The 12,171-nt window shown below is 55.0% G+C and overlaps 1 protein-coding gene across 3 annotated transcripts in view; it reads right to left on the bottom strand.

Moving 5' to 3' along the window:
* Positions 1 to 12,171, bottom strand: part of LOC147121518 (pleckstrin homology domain-containing family G member 1-like) — a 276,360-nt gene that overhangs the window by 22,435 nt on the left and 241,754 nt on the right. For all 3 annotated transcript variants that reach the window (XM_085981837.1, XM_085981839.1, XM_085981838.1), the window contains exons 13-15: positions 4,878 to 4,976; positions 1,944 to 1,979; positions 1,725 to 1,741 (exon numbers count right to left, since the gene is read on the bottom strand). In XM_085981837.1, coding sequence (XP_085837963.1) covers positions 1,725 to 1,741; positions 1,944 to 1,979; positions 4,878 to 4,976 — 152 coding nt within the window. The remainder of the gene's footprint in view (positions 1 to 1,724; positions 1,742 to 1,943; positions 1,980 to 4,877; positions 4,977 to 12,171) is intronic.

The following is a 12,171-nucleotide window of genomic DNA, read 5'->3' on the forward strand; positions in this document are numbered from 1 at the left end:
CTTCCGCCCGAGGCCTATCGAAGGAGTCACTAAAAGTGATAGCAGCAGCCCGTGCACGTGGTAAAAGATAGGTATCTGCATTCCTCTTTGCTAAGTCCAGAGAACATGCCTGGTCATAGACAGCCTGTAACTCGAGGGTTTTATTCTCCAACAGACGCTGGCGTATGAAGGGAGACGCGATCCCATTAATAAAGGAATCACAAATTAACTCCTCCTGGTACTGCTCAGCTGTGACAGCTTTAAGCTTACAATCCTTGCTGAGCCTGCGAAGCTTTTGAAGGAATTCGTCAAGTGATTCCCCGGGCTGTTGTCGAGTTGTGGCCAGTAGATGCCGAGCAAAACTTTCGTTTGGGGCCTTAACATATAGTCGCTGTAATATTAGGATAGTGGAGTCATAGTCTACACAGTCTTCGATATAGTCAAACACATGAGGAGATACATCATTGGCAAGTATCTCCAATTTATCAGGAACATTTTCACCACACACCCGAGGAATTTGCTGAAGGTACGATACCAGTGTTTCCATACCTTAGCAGTTATAGGTGATTTCGGGTCCAGGTCAAGATGGGCAGGTCTGAGTAGTTTGTCCATGATGGATTGATTACTACGTCGGAGTTCCCTTCTACCGTTGAAGTCGTAGCTGGCTGTTCCCGAAATCACTCAGAGCATGGAGCCGATACACAGTTGATTAAATTGACGTAAGAAAACTCACTAAGCACTTGGTTGAGTATAAAACAAGGCTTTAATCAACTGTTTCACAACCATGAGATTCTAGTTACATCACTAGTTCCTGGTTACAAAAACGTCCTGGGCAAGCTGGGCCCGTGCCCGAGTATTTATATTCCTTGGACGGCACCACCAGCTGGCTGCCCAGTGTTATTTCATGAGTCATTTCTTCATGAATGATAAGGTTCATGACAGAACGTGTTTCTGATGCCTGAAGTCCGGAAATGCCCGAGCCCAGGTTGCGATATTTCCGGACTTCGGAACATGTTTCTGATGTCCGAAGTCCGGAAAAACACGAAAAGCGGCTCGGCCTCGGTCCCGAGGTTGCCAGATTCAGGACGCTCAACCTGTACTATTGAATGTGCTTTCACCAGCCTTTCAGGCTGTCCATTCCAGATCATAACAACTCTGTTTAAAAAAAATTCTCATCTCCCCTCTAGTTCTTTTGCCAATTACGTTAAATCAGAAACAATGAGAAAAAGAACAGTGACATACACCAGTCAGAGAGAATTCGAGTAGCAAAGAAGTTGAGAGACAGTTACAGGAAGAGTGATGAGCAATGCCACAGGAAATCAACTGTATTCTAATCTATTGCATGTTACACAGTCCCCTCCATTGCTGTGAGAAACACCATGTGATATCCACTAATTTTGAAACTAAATACAGCTCCACATATTGAAGTAAATTTGCTCCCGGTCACTCTTTGATATTGTTAACTCTTCAACTGGCCCAAATGTGCTACTTGTATTATTAGAAGTGCTTTGGGACGGCCTGAGGTCGTGAAAGGCGTTATATAAATGCAAGTCATTTCTTTCTAATCTCCACTGTTTTATTCTATTTTAAAAGGAACAGCTCTCTTTGATCGGCAATTTTAGCAGGAAGTGCAAATCCAATTTTCTTGTACCATGTGAAAACACTTCACATTACAGTGCAAAAAACGCCAGATCTTCCCAGCGCACTGCAGAAAGGCCCCACCCAAACACCAAGATGACGCCTACCTTATCTTGTCTTGTTTCTGAATGGGGGGGGGGGGGGAAAACAAAAAAAAATGATGGCATTAGTTGGAAAACCCAACTCGGCATAAAAGTGTGTTGACTGCATCTATAACTGCAAACCTGCTTGGCTGAAGTAATTACATCATTGCAAGCAAAGTAATTAAATAAACTATAGGTTAAATTCTGTTCAGTACTTGAAAGTGAAAGAGTTTTGTTACTGACCCATTTGTTTGGGAGACTTCAATCTTGCTGACGGCTCTGCAAAATACAGAAAATTAGAATCAACAATGGGGCATTTGTACAAGGTAGAACGGTATTGGTGCAAATGCATATCTGCTATCAAGTACAGGAAGTTCTCTCTTACCTGGAAGTGTTTGCTATGGTTGCATGTTTCTATCAGGAGGGAGAATTTAAACTCATTCTGGGGATATGGGTGTCACTGGCAAGGCTGGCAATTATTGCCCATCCTTAGTTGCCCTCGAAAGGTGATGGTGCGCCTTCTTCTTGAACCGTTGCAGTTCATGTGGTGAAGGTGCTATCACAATGCTATTAGGGAGGGAGTTCCTGGATTTTGACCCAGCGACGGTGAAGGAACGGCGATATATGTCCAAGTCAGGATGGCGTGTGACTTGGAGGTGATGGTATTCTCATGCACTTACTGTCCTTCTTCTAGGTGGTGGAGGTCATGAGTTTGGGACGATAGTGCGGAACATTCACACTGCAGTGACCTCCCATGGCTCCGCAACTGCTATTGATTGTACTGAGGGCTGGGCAGGCACAGCAGCTGTCCAGCGCCTGGGCAGTGAGGGGCCAGGAGCATTGGTCTCCCATGTATTTTTAAGCTCTGATGTCCACTCGGCTCAGTGGGTAGCACTCCTGCCTCCGAGTCAGAAGGTTGTGGGTCCAAGTCTCACTCCAGAGACTTCACAATCTAGGCCGACACTCCCAGTGCAGTACTGAGGGAGTGTTCCACTGTTGGAGGTGCTGTCTTTTGGATGAGACATTAAACCGAGGCCCAGTCTGCCCTCGCAGGTGGATGTAAAAGATCCCGTGGCACTATTCGAAGAGGAGCAGGCGAGTTCACATGGTGTCCTGGCCAACATTAATCCCTCAACCAAAATGACAAACAGATTATTTGGTATTTTTATCTCTGTTGTTTATGGGACCTTGCTGTTCGCAAATTGGTTGCTGCATTTCCTACATTACATAGGAACAGGAGGAGGCCATTCAGTCATTCAAGCCCATTCTGCCATTCGCTTAGATTGTGGCCGATCTGTACCTCAACTTAATTTACCTGCATTCGTTCCATATCCCTTGATACCCTAACCCACCAAAAATCTATTTACCTCAGTGAAATGTTCAATGTTTAATTTACCCCCAACATCCACAGCTTTTGTTGGGGGAGGGGGGATGGGAGTTGCAGATTTCCACTATCCTTTATGTGAAATGTTACAACAGTGTCTACACTTTAAAAGTCCTTCATTGGCTGTGAAGCGCTTTGGGATCTCCTGAGGTCGTAAATGGCCCTATATAAATGCAAGTTCTTTCATCCCTCATTTTTTACAGACCAACCTGTAGCAAACACCAGCCATTGTGCAGCATTTTGCATCTTATTTCTGGTCCGTTCAAAATAACCCAGCAAGATGTAGGAGTGAACTGTAATGTTTGGCATTTAATTAAGGTGTTCATTTGAATGCACAAACCCCGAAAGAAAAGCTTGAGTGGTTTACAAATGATGCATGGAACCTGAGATTATGAACGGTGTACCCTTACTTTGGATATACAGTGTTGGAGAATGCTTACTATTTCAATCCAAGTGATCAATTTTAATCCATCCCAGGTTTGTAAATAATGAAATGTTTCACAGAAGAGAATTTAACCAGTTTATGGCTTGTACAGATCTAACTTGCAATTGGCCCCTGTCCTTATCTTAGGATGAACTGATCGATCTAGATAGATCAACTCCCCTTGGGCACCCACCTACCCCATCACACAAATGGCACTGTCACCTCCCCCACACGGTTCAGACAGATGTTCAGAAAGTGGAATATTAGTTAGAATGACAAGTGTGATGAAATATTCCATTCATCACTGCCTGTGACTGTGGTTGGTTTCAGTTTCATTTCCCTTACCTCTGTTCCGTTTCCTCACCATAGTACAATACAATGTGTAGGGCTCCGCCCATACCTAACCCATTGTATTGTACTATGTGTAGGGCTCCGCCCATACCTGGCCCCTATGTAAGCTGGCCCAGCCTGCAGCACATCCAGTACGGCAGAGCTCTGGATGGAAGATACCTCTCTCCTGTGTGTTACCTTCTAAGTCAACAAGTACCAATTGGACTTGTGAAATAGTTGCTTCAAACGTCCCTACTCAAAGATGTGAGCTCCATCCCAACAACTGTGCTCGAAGAGGTTAGAAAACCAAGTAAACTCTTTCTCGTCTCCAAGGAATCAGCCAGTGATTGGACACTGTCAAGTTATTACCTCTTATGTACTTGAATAATTTTTCCTCCCTTCCACACACCTTCCCTGGCCTGAAGAATGAGCTGGAAGTCTCCTTGCAGGCTTCAGACATTGTTGTTCTATAACCAGCCTTCAGGAGGTATGCAAGGGTAGCCTGCTGTGACAGCCCCTCCCCTTACTGTGTGGAAGTACCAAACCTTTGCTCATCGAAGCCAGGAAGGATAAACTATGAATTACAGGTATGGTAGTGTAATGTTTATGCTAATGGCTAGCAGCCCAGAGGTTGCAAGTTCAAATCCCACCATAGCAAATTGTCAAATTGAATTCAATAAATCTCGTCATTTGTGGGCTGACCATGAAAGTTGTCAGATTGCTGTAAAAACACAACTGGTTCATGAATGCCCTTCAGGGATGGGAACCTGCTGCCTTCCGCAGTATGGACTACATGACACTCCAATCCCACACTACATGGTTGGCTCTTAATGCCCTCTGGACTGCCCATTCAATTGTAAAACCAATTGCTAGGAAGCACACCACTGCCTTCTGGGAACAAGCAAACAAAAGAGCCATGGGTCCACCTCACTCTGCTCCTTAGCACAGCAAGTTGGAGAATATCTCATCTCAATCACTCCTTTACAGCTGAGTGCTATCCTCAACACTCAGTATTTAGCAGAAGAGGCCAGTGTTGTACCAGACTTCCTTCGGACTCTGCGAGGTGTGATTCTGTCCTCCTTCACATGTGCATCTGCCTTCCTCACCCCCTCTGGGCTGTAGTGGAAACCAGGGTGATCTGCAGTGAAAATAATATTGCGATAAATAAATCTTTCCTGCTAGATGTGCTACTTTGCAGTTTCCCACATGTACCCAGCTAGGTACTGATGTTGGCTTCTTACTTTAGCCTAGAATGAGGAGCAGGCACAGGTTTATATAGAGTTAATGTCAGGCTGTTCAGATACAGCTATGCTTCTAGCTGCACAGAAAAGGTGTTATAACATCCTCTAAGACAGCTCTTCCTTTCCGCCCTTCGGAAGGCACTGACTGATGTGGGGGTACCGTTTCACAGGCCCCGCAAGTCTCTGCCATCCCATTCAAAGGTCCTTTCTTCACGTACGGCCCTAGACAGTGATGAGGACATCGCAGTTGAACCAGATCCTGTTCTCATCCAGCGCCCAACTCATCCAGGAACAGGAGCCCAGGTTGATTTTTCCCTTCAGCCCCCAATCGCTGCCCTGGCTAGGGCCCACTAAATCTCCACAGATCAGAAGCAGATAGGATCGATTCATTCAAATGCAAATTACACCATAAGACGTAGGAGTAGGTCATTTGGCCCCTCAAGCCTGCTCCACCATTCAATACGATCATGGCTGATCTGATCTTGGCCTCAACACCACTTCCCTGCCCGCTCCCCATAACCCTGGACTTCCTTACCTTTCAAAAATCTGTCTATCTCCATCTTAAATATATTCAATGACTCCGCCTCCACAGCTCTCTGGGGAAGAGAATTCCAAAGATTCACAACCCTCAGGAGAAGAAATTCCTCCTCATTTCCAATTTAAATGGGTGCCCCCTTATTCTGAAATTATGCCCCCTAGTTCTAGATTCCCCCACGAGGGGAAACATCCTCCCTGCATCTACCCTGTCAAGCCCCTTCAGAATCTTATACATTTCAATAAGATCACCTCTCATTCTTCTAAACTCCAATGAGTATAAGCTCAACCTGCTCAACCTTTCTTCATAAGACAACCTCCTCATCTCCGGAATCAACCTCGTGAACCTTCTCTGAACTGCCTCCAATGCAAGTATATCCTTCCTTAAATAAGGAGACCAAAACTGTACACAGTACTCCAGGTGTGGTCTCACCAATGCTCTGTACAGTTGTAACAGGACTTCCCCACTTTTATACTCCATTCCCTTTGCAATAAAGGCCAACATTCCATTTGCCTTCCTAATTACTTGCTGTACTTGTACGCTAACTTTTTGTGATTCATGTACAAGGACCCCCAGATCCCTCTGTACCTCAGCATTTTGTAATCTCTCCCCATTTAAATAATAATTTGCTTTTTTATTTTTCCTACCAAAGTGGATAGCCTCACATTTTCCCACATTATACTCCATCTGCCAGATTTTTGCCCACTCATTTAGCCTGTCTATATCCCTTTGGAGATTCTTAGATTGAATTCTTTCAAAAATTAACATTTTGGGATACAGTATATGAGTAATTGAAGACAAGGCATATGGTAAATGTAACATGTTTGGGAGGAATGGGTGACTTTAGACCTTTGGTTCTCAAAGTTCTCCACCACTGGGCCTTTTCCTCACCTCACGTCTGGGTCTGTTGTAGACTCACTGATAGAGACGGATTGCGATGATTAGTCAACAACTTCATTATTTTTTGTCATGTGACTACCAGGATGGTAGCGACCAACTAGATAGACCTTGGTCTTTTTTAGTCTAGCAATTCCTAGGTTTCTATTTTCATATGAAGCAAACCTGGGCCAGCAAACTTCATCACCACACAGTGGACACGGATCTATATATATAAGACCTCTTCTGTCTGTCTGTCTGTCTGTCCGTCCATTCTCTATACGTTTGAAAGTTGTAGAGCGTACCGACGCGCGCGTCACGTCAAAAGAAAGCTTACGATTACGGACCGGTCATAGGCGTATTTACGTTTCGGCCGGACAAAGATCGCGCCCGCGGTATCCAAAAAACGTTCAACATTCCGCTCATTAGCGACCGTGTGACATCGAGGTCGACCAATCGTACGGCGGGTTCCTGGCGCGTGCCATCCTACAGTTGAGTGTTGAGTGACTTGACGATTGACCAATCCTACGCTTCGGTGACCTGTCGGTCGACCAATCGGTGCGTGTGTGGGCGGGCCTTATCGTTCTGAACCGAGGTGAGTGGCCGCCATCTTGATTTTTCACGATTTTTTCCCCACACTTTCTGTGTGTTAGGGAACTAAGGTAAATATTTGAATTATGTGTTAGGGAATTAAATAACAATTTATTTGAGTTTTAAATTGTGTTTAGCAACAGTAGGAAATTAAGTGATCCCCTAACCGCCGCCGTCCCCCCGCACCCCCTCCTCACCCTCGCGCAGGGGGGACTCGGGGCTGCTCTCCAGGCCCGCTGCAAGCAGGCCTGAAGCTCAAAAAATTTCTCTCTCTCTTCCCTCTCCCTCCTTCTCTTCCCTCTCTCTCCCCTTCTCCTCTTCCCTCTCTCTCTCTCTCTCCTCTTCCCTCTCTCTGTCTACACTTCCCCCTCTCTCTCTTCCCGTGAGTGCGGGCCGCCCGAAGTTAGCCGCTTGCTAACGGCTGCCGGGCAGCGGGATTTCCCTGCCTGCTCCCCGCGGGCCGCCTCGCGCCGCTGGCACTGACCGCGCCTGCGCCGCCCGCCCGCGCCTCGCGCCGCTGGCACTGACCGCACCTGCGCCACCCGCCCGCGAGAGCCTGCTCTCCCGCTCCCGGCGCCGGCCGCCGCTCAGCTCAAGGGGGGAGTGGGGGGGGGGGGGGGGGGGAGAGTGTGAGGGAGAGGAGGGGGGAGGAGGAGTGTGAGGGAGAGGAGGGGGGAGGAGGAGTGTGAGGGAGAGCAGGGGGGAGGAGGAGTGTGAGGGAGAGCAGGGGGGAGGAGGAGTGTGAGGGAGAGCAGGGGGGAGGAGGAGTGTGAGGGAGAGGAGGGGGGAGGAGGAGTGTGAGGGAGAGGAGGGGGGAGGAGGAGTGTGAGGGAGAGGAGGGAGGAGGGGGGAGGGGGAGGGTGAGGGAGAGGAGGGGGGAGGGAGAGGAGGGGGGAGGGTGAGGGAGAGGAGGGGGGAGGGTGAGGGAGAGGAGGGGGGAGAGTGAGGGAGAGGAGGGGGGAGGGTGAGGGAGAGGAGGGGGGAGGGTGAGGGAGAGGAGGGGGGAGAGTGAGGGAGAGGAGGGGGGAGTGTGAGGGAGAGGAGGGGGGAGTGTGAGGGAGAGGAGGGGGGAGTGTGAGGGAGAGGAGGGGGGGAGTGTGAGGGAGAGGAGGGGGGGATTGTGAGGGGGGAGTGTGAGGGAGAGGGGGGAGTGTGAGGGAGAGGAGGGGGGGAGTGTGAGGGAGAGGAGGGGGGGAGTGTGAGGGAGAGGGGGGAGTGTGAGGGAGAGGGGGGGAGTGTGAGGGAGAGGGGGGGAGTGTGAGGGAGAGGGGGGGGAGTGTGAGGGAGAGGGGGGGGAGTGTGAGGGAGAGGGGGGAGTGTGAGGGAGAGGGGGGAGTGTGAGGGAGAGGAGGGGGGGAGTGTGAGGGAGAGGAGGGGGGATTGTGAGGGGGGAGGGAGTGTGAGGGAGAGGGGGGAGTGTGAGGGAGAGGGGGGAGTGTGAGGGAGAGGGGGGAGTGTGAGGGAGAGGGGGGAGTGTGAGGGAGAGGAGGGGGGGAGTGTGAGGGAGAGGAGGGGGGGATTGTGAGGGAGAGGGGGGAGTGTGAGGGAGAGGGGGGAGTGTGAGGGAGAGGAGGGGAGTGGAGGGGGAGGAGGGGGGGATTGTGAGGGGGGGAGGGAGTGTGAGGAGGGGGGGATTGTGAGGGGGGGAGGGAGTGTGAGGAGGGGGGGAGTGTGAGGGGAGGGGGGGGGAGTGTGAGGGGAGAGGGGAGAGGGGGGAGTGTGAGGGGAGAGGGGGGAGTGTGAGGGGGTGAGTGTGAGGGAGAGGGGGGAGTGTGAGGGAGAGGGGGGGAGTGTGAGGGAGAGGGGGGGGGAGTGTGAGGGAGAGGGGGGGGGAGTGTGAGGGAGAGGGGGGAGTGTGAGGGAGAGGGGGGGAGTGTGAGGGAGAGGGGAGGAGTGTGAGGGAGAGGGGGGGAGTGTGAGGGAGAGGGGGGGAGTGTGAGGGAGAGGGGGGGAGTGTGAGGGAGAGGGGGGGAAGTGTGAGGGAGAGGGGGGGGGAGTGTGAGGGAGAGGGGGGGGGAGTGTGAGGGAGAGGGGGGGGAGTGTGAGGGAGAGGGGGGGGGAGTGTGAGGGAGAGGGGGGAGTGTGAGGGAGAGGGGGGAGTGTGAGGGAGAGGGGGGAGTGTGAGGGAGAGGGGGGAGTGTGAGGGAGAGGGGGGGAGTGTGAGGGAGAGGGGGGAGTGTGAGGGAGAGGGGGGGGAGTGTGAGGGAGAGGGGGGGGGAGTGTGAGGGAGAGGGGGGAGTGTGAGGGAGAGGGGGGAGTGTGAGGGAGAGGGGGGAGTGTGAGGGAGAGGGGGGAGTGTGAGGGAGAGGGGGGGGAGTGTGAGGGAGAGGGGGGGGGAGTGTGAGGGAGAGGGGGGGAGTGTGAGGGAGAGTGGGGGGAGTGTGAGGGAGACGGGGGGGAGTGTGAGGGAGAGGGGGGGGAGTGTGAGGGAGAGGGGGGAGTGTGAGGGAGAGGGGGGGAGTGTGAGGGAGAGGGGGGAGTGTGATGGAGAGGGGGGAGTGTGAGGGAGAGGGGGGGGGAGTGTGAGGGAGGGGGGGGGGGGAGTGTGAGGGAGAGGGGGGGGAGTGTGAGGGAGAGGGGGGGGAGTGTGAGGGAGAGTGGGGGGAGTGTGAGGGAGACGGGGGGGGAGTGTGAGGGAGAGGGGGGGGGGAGTGTGAGGGAGAGGGGGGGGAGTGTGAGGGAGAGGGGGGGAGTGTGAGGGAGAGGGGGGGAGTGTGAGGGAGGGGGGGGGAGTGTGAGGGAGAGGGGGGAGTGTGAGGGAGAGGGGGGGAGTGTGAGGGAGAGGGGGGGGGGGGAGTGTGAGGGAGAGGGGGGAGTGTGAGGGAGAGGGGGGGAGTGTGAGGGAGAGGGGGGGAGTGTGAGGGAGAGGGGGGGAGTGTGAGGGAGAGGGGGGAGTGTGAGGGAGAGGGGGGAGTGTGAGGGGGGAGTGTGGGGGGGGGGAGTGTGAGGGGGGGAGTGTGGGGGGGGAGTGTGAGGGGGGGAGTGTGAGGGGGGGGAGTGTGAGGGGGGGGAGTGTGAGGGGGGGGAGTGTGAGGGGGGGGGAGTGTGAGGGGGGGAGTGTGAGGGGGGGAGTGTGAGGGGGGGAGTGTGAGGGGGGGAGTGTGAGGGAGAGGGGGGGGAGTGTGAGGGGGGGGGAGTATTGTGAGGGAGAGGAGGGGGGGAGGATTGTGAGGGAGAGTGGGGGAGGATTGTGAGGGAGAGGGGAGGAGTGTGAGGGAGAGGGGAGGAGTGTGAGGGAGAGGGGAGGAGTGTGAGGGAGAGGGGGGGAGTGTGAGGGAGAGGGGGGGAGTGTGAGGGAGAGGGGGGGAGTGTGAGGGAGAGGGGAGGAGTGCGAGGGAGAGGGGGGAGTGCGAGGGAGAGGGGGGGAGTGCGAGGGAGAGGGGGGGAGTGCGAGGGAGAGGGGGGGAGTGCGAGGGAGAGGGGGGAGTGGGAGAGAGGGAGGGGGGGAGTGGGAGGAGAGGGGGGAGTGTGAGGGAGAGGGGGGGGGGGGAGTGTGAGGGAGAGGGGGGGGAGTGTGAGGGAGAGGGGGGGAGTGTGAGGGAGAGGGGGGAGTGTGAGGGGAGTGTGAGGGAGAGGGGGGGGGAGTGTGAGGGAGAGGGGGGGGAGTGTGAGGGGGGGAGTGTGAGGGAGGGGGGGGGAGTGTGAGGGAGAGGTGGGGGAGTGTGAGGGGGAGTATTGTGAGGGAGAGGAGGGGGGGAGGATTGTGAGGGAGAGGGGAGGAGTGTGAGGGAGAGGGAGGAGTGTGAGGGAGAGGGGAGGAGTGTGAGGGAGAGGGGGGGAGTGTGAGGAGAGGGGGGGAGTGTGAGGGAGAGGGGGGGAGTGTGAGGGAGAGGGGGGAGTGTGAGGGAGAGGGGGGAGTGTGAGGGAGAGGGGGGGAGTGTGAGGGAGAGGGGGGGAGTATGAGGGAGAGGGGGGAGTGTGAGGGAGAGGGGGGAGTGTGAGGGAGAGGGGGGGAGTGTGAGGGAGAGGGGGGGAGTGTGAGGGAGAGGGGTGGGAGTGGGAGAGGGGGGAGTGGGAGGGAGAGGGGGGGAGTGGGAGGGAGAGGGGGGGAGTGTGAGGGAGAGGGGGGGGGTGTGAGGGAGAGGGGGGGGAGTGTGAGGGAGGGAGGGGGGGGGAGTGTGAGGGAGAGGGGGGGGAGTGTGAGGGAGAGGGGGGGGAGTGTGAGGGAGGGGGGGAGTGTGGGGGGGGGAGTGTGAGGAGGGGGGGGAGTGTGAGGAGAGGTGGGGAGTGTGAGGGGGGAGTATTGTGAGGGAGAGGAGGGGGAGGATTGTGAGGGAGAGGGGAGGAGTGTGAGGGAGAGGGGAGGAGTGTGAGGGAGAGGGGGGGGAGTGTGAGGGAGAGGGGGGGAGTGTGAGGGAGAGGGGAGGAGTGTGAGGGAGAGGGGGGAGTGTGAGGGAGAGGGGGGGAGTGTGAGGGAGAGGGGGGAGTGTGAGGGAGAGGGGGGGAGTATGAGGGAGAGGGGGGAGTGTGAGGAGAGGGGGGAGTGTGAGGGAGAGGGGGGGAGTGTGAGGGAGAGGGGGGGAGTGTGAGGGAGAGGGGGGGGAGTGGGAGAGAGGGAGTGGGAGGGAGAGGGGGGGAGTGGGAGGGAGAGGGGGGGAGTGTGAGGGAGAGGGGGGGAGTGTGAGGGAGAGGGGGGGGGTGTGAGGGAGAGGGGGGGGAGTGTGAGGGAGGGGGGGGGGAGTGTGAGGGAGAGGTGGGGGAGTGTGAGGGGGGGAGTATTGTGAGGGAGAGGAGGGGGGGAGGATTGTGAGGGAGAGGGGGGGAGGATTGTGAGGGAGAGGGGAGGAGTGTGAGGGAGAGGGGAGGAGTGTGAGGGAGAGGGGAGGAGTGTGAGGGAGAGGGGGGGAGTGTGAGGGAGGGGGGGGGGAGTGTGAGGGAGAGGGGGGGAGTGTGAGGGAGAGGGGGGGAGTGTGAGGGAGAGGGGGGGGGGGGGAGTGTGAGGGGAGTGTGAGGGAGAGGGGGGGGGAGTGTGAGGAGAGGGGGGGAGTGTGAGGGAGAGGGGGGGGGAGTGTGAGGGAGAGGGGGGGGAGTGTGAGGGGAGTGTGAGGGAGAGGGGGGGGGAGTGTGAGGGAGAGGGGGGGAGTGTGAGG

The sequence above is a fragment of the Somniosus microcephalus genome, chromosome 3 (genome assembly GCF_052327205.1).
Source record: "Somniosus microcephalus isolate GS21.2 chromosome 3, FLI_Smic_1.0, whole genome shotgun sequence".
NCBI lineage: Eukaryota > Metazoa > Chordata > Chondrichthyes > Squaliformes > Somniosidae > Somniosus > Somniosus microcephalus.